Below are 22,319 nucleotides of genomic sequence, written 5' to 3'. Positions count from 1 at the left end.
CCATATACTGCAGTATTTGTACTTTTTTTTTGATTTATTCCTTATTATCATTAAAGTATCATTGAAAATTACTACACTATGGGATTATCCCTATTCTTTTGCTCTGCACCGAGCACCTTAATCCCCTAGTGAACGTCCCAGCGCCTAGAAGAGTCTGAACTATCTTTACTGGCAACTAGAGGAAGGCCATCCACCCCCAGGCTATATCCCGGACTACCCTTAAAAGGGACCCCTGACTGATTGACTATACTTGATACAAGGCGCTTTTTATTAGCGCATCTGGTGAGTGCGCATTTTATACATTTATTGGCACACGCACCTGAGGATTATATGCACACTGGGACCTAAGTCATCCGGAGATCTGTCTTTTAACATTTAAGGACATTTCAAGATTATTACGTATTTACGCTTATACATTTATCATGCATATTACTGTTTGACTCTATACATTATTTATGCACTTGTGAGTCCAAGACGCACCTATAACCATTGTGCGAGTATTTTTTAGGATTATAACGCACCCATCATTTATATTATTCATTTACATGGTGCACTTTTATTTTGGATTTGTCTTATTTTAGGCTGTTCTTAGCATTGCACTACCTTTTTATCAGCCTCCTAAGCAATGCCCATCAGTGCTGCCTATCAGTGCAGCCTCTTCAACGCACATCAGTGAAGGAGAAAAATTACCTGTTTGCAAAATTTTATAACAGAAACAAAGAAAAACTTTTGTTTTTCAAATTGTTTGCTCTTTTGTTTTTAATGCAAAAAATAAAAACCCCAGTGGCGATTAAATATCACCAAAAGAAAACTCTTTGTGTGAAAAAAAATGATAAAAATGTCATATAGGTTCAGTGTGGCATGATCGCGCAATTGTCATTCAAAGTGCAACGGCGCTGAAAATTGGTCTGGGCACGCTGGGGGTAAAAGTGCCCGATAGGCAAGTGGTCACTATTGATATCAAGAGCGTATTTTCACTCTATTTAAGTGCGGCTTATTGTTTTATTTTTTATATGAATATGTAGATCCTGGTGTATTTATTTAACAGTTTCAAACACACAGACCTCTATACTTACTGACAAAACAACCCTCACAGTTCCAAGCGCTCTCCCTGTCACGAATGACCAGGTATTAGCACTATTTATGAAAGCGCGGGAACGCTTGACAGGCTGCGCAATACAACTGCGCACGCACAATAACACGTGACAGACAGGGCGCAGACCGGTCATGTGACAGCGGTAGACCTCTCGCTTCCTCCTTCGTCTTTTCTCGTGTGACATTTTATGAATTTGGCCTCTCCGGCGCTCCTTATGCCAATCTTTAATGGCCTATCCGCTGATTGGATGCGGTAGTAGATTCTCTATTCGCTGCTGCTGTCATCATCTTGTGATTGGCAGAGGCCTCTCTTTCCCCATTGGTCACCGCGATTATTCTTCTGGCATCTAGCGTGATTGCACGGCTCCGAGGTGCAGGATGGTAAGAGTTCCGTTACCTAGGGACGTGACGTGATCGGGCCCTCCGTTCCTTTATTACGGCGGAAATTTTCAGGGGCGTGCAGTCTGGCGAGGGAGGTCCGCTTTGCGGTCGCGGAGTGACTTAGGCCTGGGCTGCAGAGATGGGTGGTGGTGCTGTCATATGATCTCAGTCACACTCATTGAAAGGTCTAGTCAGCGCTTGTAATGGCGATCATGTGATCGAGGCTGATCTACAGTACGTTCCCCATATCTGGGGGGACACGGTGTTGGGGGGGCTCTGTGGGCAGCCAGGGACCTAGTAAGAGCCGAGATATGAGTACAGGCTGCTGGAAGGGCGGCATGTAGAAGATCCCATCCAGTTCTGCTTCCTGTGAATGGATAGGAGGGACACCTACGCTTCAAGTGGGGCCGCACTGCAAGGGTTAAATGCCCATGAAGTCCAGGGATTGAAGGAATACGTTGTGCTACTTACCTCATTCCTCACCCCATCTGTGCGCCCCGTCTGCTCAATTTCCCCCTCTCGGGCCCCATTCACATCTCTGAGTCATGTGAACGTGTTTTTCATGCATTTTTGCATCTTTTTGGACATTGAGCTTTTTGACTCCCACAGCACAGCTATGGTGCCGGCCACATCTGGGATGCCATGAACCATAAATGGCTCCACAAGTGTGACATGCAGTGTTTTCACTATGCGATAAATACCCCAAAGAAGCTCCTGCGCCTTTTTGGGCGTTGAGCTTTGCATGTTGGTTTTTTTATTTTATTTTGGTGCACGCAATAATACTGCTGGCCGCGTTCACTGTGTGGCTCTGCTAGCAAGGTGCACCTTTTATTTATTTCAGGTACTTATATAGCGCCGTCAATCTGCGCAGCACTTTACATATATATATTGTACATTCACATCAGTCCCTAACCCTCAAGGGGCGTACAATCTAAGGTCCCTAACTCACATTCATACATACACATACACCATTTTTTTTCTCATATGTTTTGCAAATGTGTGTAAAAACATGCGCTTTTCACACGTTAACTGGAAATGTAGTGGTCGCATCGTTCTAAAACGCCAGTGGTCCTGCAATAAATATGAAGGCGCTGACAGCTCAGAACGAATGACAGATCATCACAGCCTCTTCCTCGACATAGATTTAGCAAGCATCTAACCCTTGCGGTCCACGGAGGGGGTGGAAACTGTAGTTTTTTTTTTTTTTTTTTTTAATCCCAGAGTCCTGCTTTAATCTGTAATTGGTTTGGGTGAAATAGGATTTCTTACAGCTGTCAACATGTGGGATCTTTACTGGGTGCTTCAGAACTACCAGATGGAATAGGCAGTGCAAGTGTACCAGAACCCATACCCAGCAATCAACAGCACTGATTGCTAACCAGTACCCAGTTATGTACATCCCTGATCTCTAACCAGTACCCAGTTATGTACATCCCTGATCTCTAACCAGTACCCAGTTATGTACATCCCTGATCTCTAACCAGTACCCAGTTATGTACAACCCTGATCTCTAACCAGTACCCAGTTATGTACAACCCTGATCTCTAACCAGTACCCAGTTATGTACAACCCTGATCTCTAACCACTACCCAGTTATGTACAACCCTGATCTCTAACCACTACCCAGTTATGTACAACCCTGATCTCTAACCACTACCCAGTTATGTACAACCCTGATCTCTAACCACTACCCAGTTATGTACAACCCTGATCTCTAACCACTACCCAGTTATGTACAACCCTGATCTCTAACCACTACCCAGTTATGTACAACCCTGATCTCTAACCACTACCCAGTTATGTACAACCCTGATCTCTAACCACTACCCAGTTATGTACAACCCTGATCTCTAACCACTACCCAGTTATGTACAACCCTGATCTCTAACCACTACCCAGTTATGTACAACCCTGATCTCTAACCAGTACCCAGTTATGTACAACCCTGATCTCTAACCACTACCCAGTTATGTACAGTGCTGAGCACTAACACAATAACAGGTAGTGTACAGTGCTGAGCGCTAAATAATATTTGGTAATGTACAATAATCAGTACATCACTGAGCCCTAACCAATACCCAGTAATGTATGTCACTGAGCCCTAACTAGTGCCGTTGATGTACATCACTGATCCCTAACCAATGCCCAGTGATGTACGTCGCTGAGCCCTAACCAATGCCCGGTGATGTACATCACTGAGCCCTAACCAATGCCCGGTGATGTACGTCACTGAGCCCTAACCAATGCCCGGTGATGTACGTCACTGAGCCCTAACCAATGCCCGGTGATGTACGTCACTGAGCCCTAACCAATGCCCGGTGATGTACGTCACTGAGCCCTAACCAATGCCCGGTGATGTACGTCACTGAGCCCTAACCAATGCCCGGTGATGTACGTCACTGAGCCCTAACCAATGCCCGGTGATGTACGTCACTGAGCCCTAACCAATGCCCGGTGATGTACGTCACTGAGCCCTAACCAATGCCCGTTGATGTACATCACTGAGCCCTAACCAATGCCCGTTGATGTACATCACTGAGCCCTAACCAATGCCCGTTGATGTACATCACTGAGCCCTAACCAATGCCCGTTGATATACATCACTGAGCCCTAACCAATGCCCGTTGATATACATCACTGAGCCCTAACCAATACCCAGTAATGTATGTCACTGAGCCCTAACCAGTGCCGTTGATGTACGTCGCTGAGCCCTAACCAATGCCCGGTGATGTACGTCGCTGAGCCCTAACCAATGCCCGGTGATGTACGTCACTGAGCCCTAACCAATACCCGGTGATGTACGTCACTGAGCCCTAACCAATGCCTGGTGATGTACGTCACTGAGCTGTAACTGATGCCCAGTACACGATCTTGTTTTCAGCTCCCCATTACAATAGTGATGAAAGAAGGGGGGTTTCAGTCAGTTTGACATATTCTGAAATGTGTAAGATCTGTCATCTTTATGTTTACTTCTCTGTTAGGTAAGCTGGTAAAGTTAAGACTCCTTCCTGCATACTTGTTTTGGAAAAGGATGACAACATGGAGTTTGCACATTTAAAATAAAAGTCCACATTGGTAGCTTTTGTATCTCTATGGGAAGCCCTACTGGTCTTCACTCTTGGGCTAAGCCTGACTCATGAGGGTCTTCCCACAAAGATTACTTTCAATCAGCCTAGTGTGTAAAAAAAAATAAATAAATAAAATAAAATCATCTTTGGATAGAGTGGGGAAAACGTTGAACCTCTTTCGGGTTTTAATTACGGCCTGTGTCCCAGCTGAGGAGATTCATCATCTGTTTTTTCTGTTGAACCTTGTCACTGAGACAGAAAGTGAGGACAAAAACAGATATCAATCTGTAGCTCACGCTAGCCCCCCACAGTGCGGGCTGGTTGCGGGGTCAGGAATCCCACCCATTCCCGCAACCACCCACAGCAGCATCGCGTTTCTCTTGCAAGAAGAATGAATAGAACTGACACATATCTCATCCCACAGTGTGATCACGGATGCAGGAATCGCACAGGATCTCTCTGCAGATACATTTTGGAAACTGTGCATGCACCTTTTCCTTACATGAAACACAAGCTCAGCACCCTATTTATATGAACGGACTGCCATGCCCACACAAAGTGTGAACCGGGCCTAAGACTAGGTTCACATCTGTGCGGGTGGTGCCGCTGCGGAGCCACACGAAAATTTGTGCAACCGCACCACCTGCACAGAGAAATGCGGACCCACGAGTGTGTGCCATTAGTTCTAATGGGCGCACCGCCAGCACTGGAAAACGCAACCGTACTGGGAACTGAGGTTCCCGTGCGGGCTGCATTTTCGGAAGTGCAGGGACTTCTTTCCTGCGTGTCACGGCATGGGAGCCCATTCAAATGAATGGGCTCTCATGCCCACGCAAAACGTGGCCCGCACAGCTGCATATATGTGAACCGGGCTAATAGATGAATTGAAGGCATTCACACATCTGGCTCGGCCAGCAATTAAAAATTGAGGGACCTTCCCAGGACCGTTTTCAACAGTTACAACTTTGCTGGGAGACATAGGCTTGCTGCACTGTATGTAAACAGCTTGACTGAATGTGCCACCCAGGTCTGGCTGACATATCTCCATAATATATTTACATATAATACAGATTCCATACATCGGAGATAAAGTTTACATTTCATAACAGACTCACATGTTGCCTTTGCTGTTTTTACCAGTGAAAGAAAAATATACAATAGCTCCCATTTCATTTGCTTTACATTGAATGCATTAACTGTAGTATACCTATATTATAATATGTCCTGAATGTGTTCTTTTTATGACCATAATGATTAATTCTATTCTCTTATGAGCTTTCACTTCATCATGAAGAACGTAGTTTTATAGATATGGCAAAGTGCTGTCAGTATATCCACAGTATTCATCAGATCTTCTTTTTTTCTGCTTTTAAAGAAACCTCTTGAATCATATTCTTTCTTAACATTCTAAATCATTTATTATTTTTAATTTTTTTTTTTTTGTATTCATTTTCCTAATTTGTCACCCATTTTCTTTTGCTTTCTTTTATTTAACATCGCTCATGTTTCACCCTTTCATACTCCCTTGTCTGCAATCAACTCCTCCATAAGCCTGGGCACAGAGTAAGTTTACCTCTAATCGTGCACTAACACTCCTGGGGTGTGATTGGACTCCTATGTATCTTTCCATCTATACAACAAATAATTTCCTATCAAAACTCAGCCATCTAATAAAACTCACATTCAGTTTCCAAAGCCCTTTGTAGCCAATCGCTTTCCACTAGAAAAAAAAAGCAAAAGATACTGTTCTAAGTCTAATGCCTCATCCTTGTTAGAGCAACTTTATATGTACCAAACTGGTTCATGGTTAACTGCAGGCAAACCATAGTAGGTACATCATTAAATCTCTTCTCATCCAGATTTCATTTCATATGTTTGGGTTTTTTTTTTTTTTTTTACTGCTTTGAAAAACTAATTGATTGCTGTTTTGTGTCTGTCGTGACTAATTTGCATGTCTAGGGTGGAAAAAAATCTGTATCAAATTTTCCCATGGAGACTTGATATGACTTTCAAGGCATTGATCTAAAAGGTCTATTAATACAAACATAAACTTAATTCAGTATGTGGCTGAAATGATAAAATGGTCACCTGTTTTTATTATTTATTTCATGAACTTACTGATAAACAATATTATGTGACTGGCTTCTTGAAATGTATTAGTAAATTATATAAAGATGCTTCCACTCCATGAGCGATATTATTTGACACTTTTCATTGTTTTTCCATTGACTGGTTTGCGCCTTGGAATTGTAAAAGTCTAACATTTTATGTGGTCATCTGTCAATTCTGGCAGTTTGTCTCCGTTGGTTGCATTGATTGTTGTTTTGTAGTAAATGTTAATATTGTAGAGATATTCAAATTGTATTTTACCCAGTATTATATAAGGGTTTGTCCACGTTGCCTAACAGAATGCATGGGACCTTGCAGGGGCTGCAGCGAGAATCTGGGAAGTAGATAGGACTAGAGAAGGTAAGTAAAGGCATCTGAGGGTGCCTACTACACATCACAGGATTTAGTAGGGGCCTTATTTTCAATGTAGATTATCTTTAATGTGCATGCTGACTGTGTTCCACAAATTTCACATTTTTATGTTTTTGTTAACTTCGTAGTGGTAACAGTTTAATTGTAATTGTCTATAAATATCTTGCATTTTTTTCTATGTATTGTTTCTGATTATTGTGATTTCTTTTTAACCTCTGTAGTTGGTCTTGGTGTTAGGAGATCTACATATCCCACATCGGTGCAATAGTTTGCCAGCAAAATTCAAAAAATTACTTGTGCCTGGCAAGATCCAGCATATTTTATGCACTGGGAATCTCTGTACCAAGGAGAGCTATGACTACCTCAAGACACTGGCCGGGGATGTTCACATCGTCAGAGGAGACTTTGATGAGGTTCTCATTATCACTTACCGACAATTCTGTTTACACATGTTTGACTAACATTAAAGTGATTGTAAACCATTGTGGGGTTTTTTTTGTTTTTTTACTAATATGTTTGACTTACCTGCTCTGTGCAATGGTTTTGCACAGAACAGCACCAATTGTCTGCTTCTGGGGTCCCCTGCAGGCTCTTCTGGATCCTCTTCTGCGAGTGCCCCCATGGGAAGCTTCTCCCTTCGGGGGAACTCGTGCGGGCTCATTCTACCACCCCCCACTCGTTACAGAATTTGACAGCAGCAGGAGCCAATGGCTCTCACTGCTATCAATGTGCCCTGTGAGGAGGGAGAGAGACGCTGCTGTCAGGCACGAAGAGCAACGTGGGGGAGGGGGATTATAGTATAAGTATAAGGGGAGTTGGGGTGGAATCATCTGCAAAAGAAGGTCTTTTTACCTTAATGCAGAGAATGCATTAGGGTACAGAACTGTAAGGCTTTTTAACATAGGATGAGATTGCATTGTATATCTCCTTATGTGTGGAATGCAGAGAATTGTAGTTGGATAATTCTCATACAATTTTCTATGCATCTTCACCTATAAAGCTGAGATTGATAGCGATAACTTGAAGGATAAGTTCACCGTCTGTTACATGTTACACCCATATTCAAGATGTAACATGTTACTGTTGCAGCAGCCCCTTGATCCCCCCATTGTGACAGCGAGCCAGGGATCTTGTCTCCGCACCTGCTGTCACAATTTAAAAAAAAAAAGTGGCCGCACCAGGCTCCCCTACCCGGCTGTGTCATTCATTCCCAGAGTTCTGTAAATGGGAGAACTAAAAGTGCTAAAAGCTGTAGTTCTCATTGATCCTTCCTGTCATGCAGTAATACTGAATGACACTGACAGTTTGCAGGAGTCTGAGATTGCACCTGCGATCTGTTGATCACAGGTGCAATGCTTTGCAGGCTGTTGGTAAAAAAAAATAATAAATGCACAATGCAAAAAGATTTTACAAAAAATATATTATTTGATATTGCCCAACATGCCCTGAATAGTAAATCTGTGATTGGGGTAAAGGGGATCTAACTGGTTTTAAGAGACTAGTGTGTAGCACAAAGCAACAACTAAAGATCCATTGATAGGCAGCAGACCCTCTCCAGCCTCAGAGAGGGGCTGTTTAGTGATCTACAGCTTTGAACAACTCCTCCACCCCTGCAACTGGTGATTAGTTCCCTTAAATGCACGCTACATTTTTCCCTTGCTTTGATTTGGGACTTGCCCCCTAAATACAGCCTGCTATTTGTAATTTTAGCTGCAGATTTTTTTTAGTTGGAGTTCTTTAATCTGCCTCTTTCCTTTTTTTTTTCTTTCCATAGAACCTAAACTATCCAGAACAAAAAGTGGTGACTGTTGGGCAGTTCAAAATTGGCTTAATACATGGCCACCAGGTCATTCCTTGGGGTGATATGGCTAGTCTGGCACTCTTGCAACGGCAACTTGATGTAGACATAATGGTTTCTGGACATACACATAAATTTGAAGCTTTTGAGCATGAAAACAAGTTTTATATTAACCCTGGATCTGCAACAGGAGCCTACAGTGCTTTAGAATGGTGAGTTATATCTTGTCTGCTTTGAATTAGAACTTCAAGACTGTGTTTTCTTCCAGTGGGCTTGTATTAAAGCTAATCAGAGAAACCGGGAGGTGCTGGCTAGGGAAACACCTGCATTTCCATTACTTTGGTTTTGTGCCTACACCTTTTTGTATTGTACATGTTACACCTGTATTTGGGGTGTACCGTGTTGCTAAGCCAAATGCCCCCCCATACTTCCATTCACTGAACATGGGTGCCATGCTTTGCAAGCTCCTGTGGAACAAAAAAAATGCAAAATTTATTTTTTTTTCTGAAAAAAAAAACGTGCATTTATTGAGCTTTTCCTTCAAAGCAACTCTGTGGCCAGTGGGTGGTGTCTCTAATATTCACTCCAAATCTTCCAGTCCCAGAGCTATGGCAACCATTGCTGACACTTCTGACTGTGTTGGCGATCATCCCCCCTCCATACGCTGTGGAGCCTCTCGCAAATGCTTGTATTATTACTGGGTCCTGCAGTGATATGTGGCTAGTTAAGGGAATTGCAATGCGGTGAGGAACCAGGTATCCAAACACCTGGAAGTGTTGGATAGCAGCGGAGGCTGTAGCGTTCTTGGCATATAGAAGTGATCAAGCACCTTTGCAGCCACCTAAATTGCTGAATTTAGGTATAGAAAAGCCCATGGCTGTTGCAGTATGATAACAGATAATATGCAGCTTAGTATTGGATTTTCCTTTGAAAACAATCCTCCTTACATGCCAGGATATAAAAGTGTGTGTGTTGCTCAAAAAAATTAAAGGAACACTTTTTATTCAGAGTACAGCATCAAGTCAAATAAACTCCTGGGATATTGATCTGGTCAGTTAAGAAGCAGAGGGGGTTGTTAATCAAATCAGTTGCTTTTGGTGTTAATTTCATTAACAGGTGCACTAGATCGGCAACAATAAGATGATCCCCACAGGAATGGTTTTACAGGTGTAGGCCACTGACTGTTTTTCCCCTACTCATCTTTTCTGACTGTTTTTCACTAGTTTTGTATTTGGCTAGGGTCAGTGTCACTACTGGTAGCATGAGGTGATACCTGGACCCTGCAGAGTTTGCACAGGCAGTCCAACTCCTCCAGGATGGCACATCAATATGTGCCATTGCCAAAACGTTTGCTGTGTCTCTAAGCGCAGTCTCAAGAGCATGGAGGAGATTCCATGAGACAGGCAGTTACTCTAGGAGAGATGGACAGGGCTGTAGAAGGTCCTTAACCCATCACCAGAACCGGTATCTGTTCTTTTGTGTAAGGAGGAACAAGATGAGCACTGCCAGAGCCCCAGAAAATGACCTACAGCAGGCCACTGGTGTGAATGACTCTGACCAAACAATCAGAAACATGAGGGTGGCCTGAGGGCATATGCCATTAAACACCAGAATTGGCAGGTCCACCACTGGCGCCCTGTGCTTTTCAAAGATGAGAGCAAGTTCACCCTAAGCACATGTAAGAGATGTGAAAAGGTCTGGAGAAGCCGTGGAGAACGTTATGTTGCCTGTATTATCATTAAGCATGACCGTTTTGGTGGTGGGTCAGTGATGGTCTGGGGAGGCATATCCATGGAGGGACACATAGACCTCTACAGGCTAGACCAGTGGTGGGCAACTGCAGCCCTCCAGCTGTCATGGAACTACATGTCCCATAAGGCATGGAAAGGCTGACAGTTGCATCATGACTCGCAGAGGCATGATGGGACTTGTAGTTCCACAACAGCTGGAGGGCCACAGTTTGCCCACCCCTGGGCTAGACAATAGCAGCCTGACTGCCATTAGGTATCGGGATAAAATCCTTGGACCCATTGTCAGACTCTACGCTGGTGCAGTGGGTCCTGGGTTCCTTCTGGTGCACAACAATGCCCAGCCTTATGTGGCGAGTATGCAGGCAGTTCCTGGAGGATGAACGAATTGATACCATTGAATGGCCCCCATGCTCACCTGCCCTAAATCCAATAGAACACCTCTGGTATATCATTTTTTCGGTCCATCTGATGCCGCCAGGTTGCACTTCAGACTGTCCAGGAGCTCAATGATGGGAAATACCCCAGGACATTATCCGTCGTCTCATTAGGAGCATGCCCCAACTTTTCCAGGCATGCATACAAGTGGGATGTGGGAGCCATACAAACTACTGAGTACCATTTTGAGTTGCTGCAATGAAATTTCAGCAAAATAGACTAGCCTGCTGCATCATGTTTTTGCTTTCATTTTAAGGGTATCTTTGAATTCAGTTCTCTGTAGGTTGATAATTCAAATGATGGGGCATCCTTACATTCCTAACATTGCCCAGTCCATATCAGTATAGATATCCAGCATGATATTTTTCCCCATTGAGATCTGATCTGTTTTCAAAGTGTTCCTTTAATTTTTTTGAGCAGTGTATGTATGTATGTATATAAAAACAAAAAAAAAGTCCGATCTGCAGCATCTTGTAAATTTTTATTAAGAGAGTTAAAAACTCATCAAGCAAACATTGACAAACAATGTTTCAGGCCTGTTCAGATCCTTCATCAGGTATCACAAACTTGAAAATCAAATCGCAATCATTATATAGCGGGTTCTTTCATTGACTGGAAATTAGCAACATCTGTATCATCTCAATTCAAAAATATGTTCTAAGGCTAGGTTCACACATATGCAGGTTGAGCCGGTTTTGCGTTGCATTTTTGCACTTGCCTTTTTTATACGCATTTTTGATGTGTTTTTGCCTTTTTGTCCTTTTTTTTTTTTTTTTTTTTTTTTTTTTTTTCTAGGCAGATTTAAAATGCAGCAAAAACGCAATACATGCTTTTCTGCAGCGTTTCCATTGAAGTCTGTAGAACCAAAAACACAATTTTTTTTGTGTTCAACAAAGTCCCTGACCCTTTCCAAGAAACGCACCGGGTGAAAACGCACAGTTGGGAACATGTCCCATAGGAAATCATGTTACATGGACTGTACTGCGTTTCTGCAAAATGTAAAACACTGCAGAAAATGCTTAGGTGTGAACCTAGGGTGAGGGCCGGTTCACACCATAGAACTGCAGTCTGGATACGTTTCTGCATGCGTGTTTGTCAAAATGTCTTCCAGGACAGCCCCTTGAAACGTTGAGCCCCTCCCTCCGGGAAAGGAAACACGTAAGCCCAGAACCTTAAAAAGCGGACCTCCAGGCCTCCCTCTTCAGTGTTCTTCACGTGTTTCCTCCGGAAGGATAGGTTGCACTTTTCGGAACCTGTGTAGGAGCCCTAGTTTCAAGTGTGGTGCTGGTAGGCTTCTATCTAGGTGTGTACCTCCTCCTTGCCCGGCACGATCCCTCCATCTCAGAGAGGAGTGAGGCTGCACTCCTGTTGCCTTCCAGTCCTCAGAAGGGGAAGACCACCGAGGATATCCAGCACCACTGACAGTAGGGACTGGAAGAATCAGCAGTTCTTACCGCTGGTTAAACCGTAAGTTCCGGTCATGGTGACATCATCGGCAGACACAGGCAGACTCGTGGTCCCGATCTCCGCAGATGGCGCAGGCAACAGTGCAGGGTGAAGAGACCCAGCAGAGGCTGCGGCTACCACACCATAGGAACATGATGGAGGGCGCTGGCCTCCTGCAGCAGGCGGACCCAGGTTCCTCAGGCACCATCTCCTCTCAGGTAGGCTTGGGGATTTGCAGGTTCCCTCTTGTTGACTCCTGGGGGTGATCTTCTTTCCAGTCTCTGAGTCCAGGTGACGGTGGGGCACACTTCTGGTTTCTCCCCCAGCACAGTGGTGTGTGGGATAGGGAGCCTGGGCTGATTGTCTCCTGTATTGTTTCTGCCTATTGTAGATTAAGGTCCAAAACAACACAGAATCAGGCCCCCAAAAGGAAGTGCCGTTTGTGCGGCAAAATTTGGGTTCAGTTTTGGAAAAGCCCTTATGCCGCAATTGTGTGGATAGCCTGGTTAAGGATGAGTCAAGCCTGCCATAAGGTTCTCACCTCCATTAAGGATGACATAATGACTACATTTCAGTCATTCGATCCTTGCTAGATAGAATGCAGACGCTGATAGGGTCTTGGACCCAGTCTGCGAATACTGTAGTATCAGAGGCTTTGAGCCAAAGAGAGGAGGATCCTGGGTCCCTTGCCTCTTCTCAAGCAGGGTCTGGCTCAGAGGAGGATGATGGAGGAGGTGGCTCCTCCAGGGGTTCCAGGTACAAGTTGGCCCTTGATGAGGTAGATGACCTTCTTTTAAAGCGATCTATGAAATCTTAGAGACTGAGGAGGACGTATCTCTGTCTATGCATGTCCTCATGTATCAGGGTTTGCATGCTAAAAAGGCTAGGGTCTTTCCAGTCCATAATTCCCTGGTTGACACCATTAAGCTGGCATGGGAGAGCTTTGAAAGGGAGCCCTTTTTTCTCCGGTAGTCTTAAAAGGAGATTTCTGTTTGAGGAAGACTGACCCCAGCCATGGAACAAGGTTCCAAAGTTGGATGCCCCCTTATCTAAAGTTTCTAAGAAAATGGACCTAGCATTTGAAGATTTGGGGGCTCTAAGAGATCCTATGAATGAGAGAGGAGAGATTTTGCTCCGAAGGGCCTGGAATTCTACCTCTATCAGCTTCAAACCGGCTTTATTGGCCACCTGTGTTGCCAGAAATCTGGAATGCTGGCTTACCCAGTTACAAACACATCTTTCAGCAGGGACCTCCAGACAGCAAATACTTAAGTCCTTTCCTTTGCTGTTTAGAGCGGTAGGTTTCCTCGCTGATGCCTCAGCAGAATCAAACTAGTCACAAGAACATCTGCCCTGGTGAATTTAGCTAGAAGGGCATTATGGTTGAAGACCTGGGCAGGGGACTCAGTGTACAAACTATGCCTTTGCTTCTTACCCTTTTCAGGGGATAACCTTTTCGTTCCAGGTCTCGAGGAGGCCTTGGAGCGTACAGCCGATTTAAAAAGAGGGCATTTCCAGAGAGTAAGAAGAGATCTTGCTCCGGGAGGGTATTTGTCAGAAAATGCAGGTCCAGCAAAACAGGAATGTGCTGCTCAAGAAGCATTGGACAGGGCACAAGAACAAAAGTAAGGGGGGGGAATTTTATTCCATCCTCCACAGGACCCCGCCAAGTCTCAATAACTTAACGTCCCAGTGGGAGGAAGACTGGGGACCTTTCTCCCTCAGTGGGCGTCAATCTGCTCTAACCCATCCTGGACTTTGATAGAAAAGGGGTACAGGTTGCAGTTCGACACCCGTCCCCCCACCAGTTATCTGATAACCAACCTAATTAGGTATCAGGAGAAGGCGCAGGCTCTATGTGGCCTGATTGGAGATCTGGTGGATCAACGGGTCCTTACTCTGGTTCCCTGAAATGAGGAGGGGTTTGGATTTTATGCCCATGTTTTCGTTGTGAAAAAGCCCTCACGCAAGTTTTGCCTTATCTTAAACCTGCACCCTCACAATCAGTCCTTAAAATACAAGCACTTCAGGGTGGAATCAATCTTCTCAGTAAGAAACCTCCTTTACCCAGATTGTTTCATGGCTACGCTAGATCTGAGGGATGCATATCTTCACAGCCCCATACAGCTTGTGTGTCAGAAATACCTAAGGATTGGTACAGAGATCCACCACTGGGCCATGCCTTTTTGGTCTGGACTCAGTACCAAGAATTTTTACAAAGGTGCTTGCGGAGGCCTTGGCACCCCTAAGATTGAGGTCTATTACGATCATTTCCTATCTGGACGATCTCCTCTTCATGGCCAGGTCTCAGCAACAGTTGACAGAGGATCTGTGGATTTCCCAGGACTTCCTTCAGAGTCTGGGGTGGCTCATAAACAGAGACAAGTCATCTTTAGCTCCCTCGCAGAGAGTCACCTATCTTGGGTACAAGATTTCCTCATGACATCATGCTTCCCGGCTGTCCCCTGGGTGAGATTCCACCAGCACCCATTGTCTTTTCTCCTGAGGGTTTGGAACTGGGATAGGTCTGCACTGGAGCTTCCAGTCCTACTCCCTTCCAGGATCAAGAGATCCCTTTGGTGGTGGCAAAGACAGTACAATCGAGCCAGGGGTCTGGAATGGACCACACCATATCCAGTTATCATCACGACCGATACCAGCAGCTTTGGATGGGGAGCCCACCTAGGCGACCAAGCGACCCAGGGGTCGTCCTTGGGGGAAGCTCAGAGATCCTTGAATCAGAGGGAGCTCCTAGCAGTCCAGTGAGCACTGTATGTCTTTCAAGCAGATCTTATAGACCGCCACCTGCAGATCTGTTCGGACAATATGACTATGGTGGCATACATCGACAAACTGGGTACAAGAAGTCCTCCTCTCCAAGCGATCGCGGACAGCATACTGTCTTGTGCCGAGCAAAACCTGTGTTCGATATCTGCCATCCATCTGAAGGGGGCGCAGAATTCCCTAGCGGACTTCCTAAGTTGGCATCCAGTCTAACACGAGGAATGGTCTCTCAACCAGGAAGTGTTTGTGACCATCGCTATGAGATGGGGCATGCCGGAGGCAGATCTTTGCTTCCCAGGAAAACAAGACGGTCAGCCCGTCCTTCACCCTGAATCCGTGTGTGATTGGGCCTTGGGGATAGATGTCCTCGCAAACGTGTGGCAATTCAATCTCTGTTATACATTCCCTCCAGTGAGGCTGATCTCAGCAGTCCTGCAAAAATTTTTGTTGGAAAGGAAAAACCTCATACTTGTGGCCCCATTTTGGCCAAAGAGACCATGGTTCTCTGCTGTGGAGCCTTGCCTCAGTTCCCCTGTTTCCTGTCCCGGAGAGGGAGGATCTGGTCTCTCAAGGTTCAGTACTGCACCCTTAGGTAAAAACGTTAAAGTTGGCGGTGTGGCTACTGATGAACAACTTCTGAAAGCTCAGGGGTTTTCGGACAGGGTAGTGAGGTGAACGGCCGCAAGCTAGTAACCAGACCTATTTATTCTAAGGTCTGGAATAAATTCAACTCCTGGTTGACAGATAAGGGTTGGAGCCCTTTGGATATCCCGGCAGTCTTATTTCTTCCAGGATGGGGCAGATCAGGGCCTTTCAGTTAGTACCTTAAAGGTGTAGGCCTCGGTCCTTTCGTGTTTTCTTTCAGGTCCCCCTCCAGCAGGATCCCTTCGTAGCAGATTTTTTTAGGTCCCTTTCCAAGTCCAGGCCAGCGGTGGTCAGGTCCTGTCCAGTTTGGGATCTGTATTTGGTCCTTAATGCTTTGGTCCTTTTGTCCCTTTTGAACCTCTGGAGAAGTCCTCAATAAAGTTTTTTTTTTTTTTTTAACTTTAAAATCACATCAGCCCATAGGGTTAATGAATTGCAGGTGTTTTCCATCAGGGAGCCCTTTTTGTCAGTTTTTGAGGATAGAATTGTTCTCAAGATGGATACTGGGTTTGTTCCCAATGTGTCCTCCTCCTTTCATAGGTCCCAACATAAAATATTGCCAACCTTCTGTTCTGCTCCCGCAAGCAGGGAGGAAGAAAGATTACGTTTGTTGGATGTTAGAAGGAGCCTTTTGGCCTATCTTAGTAGATCCAGGGAATTCAGAAAATCAGATTTTCTATTTGTTCTTTTCGCGGGAGCGCAGAAAGGTTGCATTGCTTTAAATCCACCATAGCTCGATGGATTAGGATGGCTATCGCAGAATCATATAAGTTATTGGAGATTCCGCTCTCGTTTGTTAATGTGCACTCATCAGATCCTTGTCAGCATCCTGGGCAGAGAGAGCCGGTGCCTTACCAGAACACATTTGTAAGGCGGCCACCTGGTCCAGTTTCTCTACCTTTGTGAAGCATTATTGCCTGGTTCTCTTTTCGAGTGAAGATCTGGCGTTTTGGGTGCAAAGTCCTTCAGGCGGTAGCCCAGCCCTAGGGGGTAAATTTCTTGATTTTTTTTTTTTTTGTCTTAAGAGGTTGTCCTGGAAGACGTTTTTGGAAAACCAGAGTTAGACTTACCGGTAACTCATTTTTTATAAGTCTTCCAGGACAGCCGGGATTTCCCACACTAAGTATTGTACGGTAATAAATGGTTATGTCTTTTAGTACCTTCCTGTGGTTCTTGAGAAAACTGAAGAGGGAGGCCTGGAGGTCCGCCTTTTTAAGGTTCTCGGCTTACGTGTTTCCTGTCCCGGTGGGCCATTTTTTGCGATATGGCGCTGCGTTATTTTAACTGACAATTGCGCAGTCTTTCAACACTGCACCCAAATTAAATTGATGTTCTTTATTTTCCCCCACAAATAGAGCTTAATTTTTGGTGCTATTTGATCGCCTGTGTGTTTTTTTTATTTTTTGCGCTATAAACAAACAAAGACCGACAATTTTTACAAACAATATTTTTTATTTTTTGCTATTAAACATGTCCAGTAAAAAAAATTTCAAAAAATCAAATTTTGACATAAATGTAGGCCAATATGTACAATCCCAATACATGTAAATTAATTGGTTTACGTGAAAGTCATAGCGTTTAGAAATGGTGGTATAGATACTGGAATTTTTTAACTGGTAATGGCGGCTATCAGCGACTTATAGCAGGACTGCGGCGGACATTCTGACACTTGGGGGAACTGACTTGTCACTGACATCCCCAGTGACACTATTACAGTGATCAGTGCTAATAAAAAGCACTGACACTGTACTAATGGCACTGGGCAGAAGGGGTTAACGTGGGGTGATCAAAGGGTTATTGTGTGCTGTTTCACAGTATTCTGTGTGAGTGCTTTCCACTCTAAGCACACTGCTTTGTATTGCTCTGCTATGCAAAGCAGCGTGTAGGAGCTGACGGGAGAGATCTGTATTGTTTATACACAGGTCTCTTCCCCCATCAGAGATACTCGGTGGTCACCGGGTGCTGTCGAGTAATCGCTGGCTGGGACCTGATGATTGACAGCTGAGGCTGCGAATGGCGAAGCGTGTGTGCCCCCTACCGGAACTGCAAAATCACGTGTGTGTGTATATACGTGATTTTGCACACCCGTGCCACCCTGTAGCCGTATTTCTGCTATAGGGCGGTGCAGAACCGGTTAAACAAACTGAAATCATAAGATGATTGGCTGCCATGCACAGCTGCACCAGATTCTGAGCACTCTAGTTTTTAGTAAAGCAACCTCAGTCTCATTTTTAAAATTTTAAAAACATATGCAGATTATATTAAATTTTAGTGTGTTTTTTTTTAATGAAAATGTAGATTTACAGTTGACAAGTAATGCAAAATTCTTTTTTTGTTTCATACTGTATGTACTATGCTTTCAGAAAATATACTTGGGGGAGGGGGGAGGTTATTTTTTTACAGCGAAAATGTATATTAAAGTATATTTTTACATTGTCGAGCGTCATAAAATAAAGGCAGTCAGAGGTTTCAGCACTTGTGTGACAATCGTCACTTCTACAGTGTACAGTCTGATGTTGGACTTTTGTCTGATACTCTGTTCATCTCTGCTGGTATGGCTTGAGGAGCTCAAGGAGCTATAACAGGAGAGGAGAAGTGGCGTTTCCATAGCTCAATGTTTCTGATTCATACACTTCTGCTTCCTGCTATCTTGCGAGTGGAATTAGTCCACTCTACTTTCATTCATACATAATCATTAGTTTATAGTAAGATACTCAAAATCGCTGATCCAAATGGTATTTCTCTGCCTTGATGTGCCAGTTGCATGACTTTTATACTGACCCACTGGCTTCATTATGTCAGAGTTACAGACCCTGAGAAGTGTGAAGATCAAAAAAGCCACAGTTAGAAATACTTACTGGTATGCTTAGTGGCCCAAATAATTGAATCCAGAGGGTCAGCATGGACATATTTTTGGCTGATTTAGTAAGAATTGAGAATCTTTACACAGTAAATTTGAATATCATAAATGTGAAGTTTAACCACTTGGCAACCGCCTACTGCAAATATACTGCAGCAGCGCAGCCTTACTGCACCAGATCACGTACATGTACGTGATCTGGCTTTTCCGGGTGGGGGCACACGCCGGCTGCCCCAGCTGTGCTGTCATTCAGTACAGCAAAAGCCAATCAGCAGATCCCGGCCAATGATTTTTGGCCATGACCTGCTGTCTGCCTTAGTAAACACAGGGCTCTGACCTGTCATTTGTTAACAACACAGGGCTCTAAACAGAGAACAGAGATGTGTCTGTTTTTGTGGGGGGGGGGTTTTCCCTGCAAAGCAGGGAATAAAAACAAACATATCTAGTAAAACAAAAGCAGCACACATTATGCAAATTACACATTGTTAGGCACACAGTTAACCCTTCAATTGCCTCCAGATGTTAACCCCTTCCCATCCAGTGTTATTTTTACAGTAGCTTTGATCACTGTATTAGTGTCACTGGAGATGTCAGTCAGTTCCCACCATGTGTCAGATTGCCCACCATACTATCACAGTTCCATTATAAGTTGCTGATTGCTGCCATCACTAGTATAAAAATTAATAAATTCCAGTATATATGCCATAGTTTTTAGACACTATAACTTTCATACAAACTGATATACGTTGGGATTTTTTTTTTTTGTAGCAGAATACATTTTGGCCTAAATTTTGTGAATAAATAAATGTAATTAATTTTTGATTATTATTATTATTATTATTAGACCTGTTTTATAGCAGAAAGTAGAATATATGTGTGTATATATATATATATATATATATATATATATATATATATATATATATATAAAAAATTTTTTTTTCTTCAAAATGTTCGGTCTTTTCATTTATATAATAAAACATTTTTAAAAACCTAGTGGTGATCAAACACCACCAAAAGAAAGCTCTATTGGTGCCAAAAAATATATACATTTCATGTGGGTACAGTATTGTGTGACTGTGCAATAACCAGTTAAAGTAGCACAGTGCCGAATAGCAAAAAAAAAAAAAAAAATGGCCTGGTCATGAAGAGGTAATTTTTTCCAGGGCTGCAGTGGTTAAATAAGTAAACAGGAATTTGCTTTCTATGTGATTTGGATAATGTAAGTGAATATTACACAATTTTATTGTGTGAAGATTCTCAACACCTTTTAGTAAATCAGCCTCGTGCTCCGGAATTTGAACCTCAGGTTTTCACTTAAATTTGCAATTTGGGGAAATCTAAATTTTAACTGAAGTTATAAATGACTGAAAAGGTACATATATTTATACTGCCATCATCCAAAAATTGTTGAATGGTTGGTGTCATTGGTAGTTTGCTTACTTTCTGAATAATAACAATTCTGTGGTTATTTGTAAATGTAAAATCATTTTTTATTTTGATGTCTTACAGCAACATTATTCCTTCCTTTGTACTCATGGATATCCAGGCATCAACAGTAGTCACCTACGTGTACCAGCTAATTGGGGATGATGTAAAAGTAGAGAGAATCGAGTACAAGAAGTCCTGAAATAAATTTTGACATTTTATGGCCTTTTTACTTTTCATTCCCATTTATTATTAAATCAGTCTTCACCTCTAACCAGTTTATCATAAGCCTTGTATTCCTACTTGCATTGTAAGATTATTTTTCATTCTTTGCTGCTGTAGTTTTAATGTAAACAATATTATGATTGATTTAGTTTACATGTCATGAAATAAGTGTGCCACATAAAAAAACTCTGTAAAAAGAAAAACATTTGTAAATATAACACTTAATGTTACCAGCCACTGATATGTTACCATACAAAATGCAAATTAAAATGGAAAACCTTGCTATGTCTTCAGCTATAGTCCTATAATGTCTCCTAATGCAGTGTTTCTTGTGAATTAATTACTTATGTATGGAGAACATATTAGATACACAGAACAACATGCAAATGTTGGCTCATTATAGCATTTTGGCTTTAAAGGATTTTTATGAAAAGTGACATTAATCGATATCTTTATGCTCCAAAAATAATCCATACACATCTACTATTAATGGGCTAGAATTCTAAAAAGAAAATCCATACACATTCACTCTTATTGCCCTGCTACTCTAATTTTCGCTAAATCATTTCTTGTGTGTTTTTCTGCCTTCCTGTAACATCTTCCATGAGCACCCAGACTTCTACTTTCCCCCTTCGCTTCCTTTTGTTTGAAATGAGTTGTGCCCATGTGCACTGTCTATGCACACTACATATCCTGTAGTCCATCTTGGAAGTGAGCAAGAGAGGGTGGCCACATGCCAACATACAGTAGGGTCATGAAAAATGAATTTAGCCATCCTCTAACAGGAAATCAGATCACGGCACAAAAAAAAAAACAAAAACGGAATTTGAAGGAGGCCAAGAGCAGTAGCAGGTAATTAGCTATAAAGTCTATCAAAATGGTAGCCATGTAGCTCCCTTCACCCAAGGACCTCTGATGAACTTATTCTGTATAAACTTTTCAGTACGAACAAAGACTAAGAGAGAGAAAGAAAGGAAAACAAGGAAGGACAGAGAGAAAAAGAAGCAGGTACTTTTTTGAGTTAATGTCACTTTAACATTTTGCAATAAGAATGGTCAGTTTATAAGAACGCACATCTTCCTTTCACATAATATATAAATCTCTGCTTTAGATACGTATGCATTTAACACACATGCTTTTCCACCAAAATCAATGAAAATGCATGTCAATACACAGTGCACATGAGCTGCAACACATCGTAAAATGCATTGATGTGCAATGCATAGTGGATTGCAATGTGTGTTTCCGTATACTGTGTATATAAATGGAGAGCTGTGAGCTTTCAATTGCATAACCAATATGCTACACTTCCTTATAGGCAGAGGGAGCAAAGAAACCAGTTTTTTTTTTCTCTGAGAATAGGTGCTGGAACTCAACTATGTCCACTCCAGAACCTCATCAGATGGTGAGTGTGGCCAAACTGCACAGTGGGAAGGACTTAAAGGGGCATTAAATACCAGGAGTGCTTTATGTACACAGTGCAGTGTTCAGGAGTGTGCTATGCACAGAGTGCAGGGTTCAGGCCTGGGTTAAGTACAGAGTGCAGAGTTTAGAGTTGTGCCACATCTCACTTCCACCCCTCTTAGCTCTGACCTCTGCACAAACCCACCTCCATTAAAATCACCATCTTCCATGTGTCTTAACTTCGCAAAAAGCACCCTGCCTGGCTGTAATACCTCCTCGCACACTGTATGTGGAGATTATCCAGCAGAAGCGTTGGCATTTGGGCACCAGTAAATAGAGATCACAGAGGATGCAATCCTCCATGCGACACCCCTCCTCCTGCCCATGACCACACTGCACCTGGGGAACCTGTATCTCCTTTGTCTCCACTCTGAATGCAGTGTGGGAGCTGCTGGGAGAGGTAAACTGTCACTTACACATACAGTAGGTTGGGATTATGTTTACAAGTGACAATGGTG

At 43.2% G+C, this 22,319-nt stretch overlaps 1 protein-coding gene across 1 annotated transcript; it reads left to right on the top strand.

Moving 5' to 3' along the window:
* The first annotated feature begins 1,324 nt into the window (after window positions 1-1,324).
* Window positions 1,325-20,690, top strand: VPS29 (VPS29 retromer complex component). Its single transcript, XM_089676684.1, has 4 exons — window positions 1,325-1,476; window positions 7,247-7,438; window positions 8,800-9,035; window positions 20,257-20,690. The coding sequence occupies exons 1-4, from the start codon at window positions 1,474-1,476 to the stop codon at window positions 20,372-20,374; spliced, it is 549 nt and encodes a 182-aa protein (XP_089532810.1). The 5' UTR covers window positions 1,325-1,473; the 3' UTR covers window positions 20,375-20,690.
* Window positions 20,691-22,319: the final 1,629 nt, after the last annotated feature.

The sequence above is a fragment of the Staurois parvus genome, unplaced genomic scaffold, assembly GCF_062004578.1.
Source record: "Staurois parvus isolate SC_StPar_1 unplaced genomic scaffold, SC_StPar_1.0 ptg000014l, whole genome shotgun sequence".
Taxonomy (NCBI): Eukaryota; Metazoa; Chordata; class Amphibia; order Anura; family Ranidae; genus Staurois; species Staurois parvus.
Note: the sequence above shows the minus strand (reverse complement) of the source record. Positions and strands in the feature narration are given on the sequence as shown.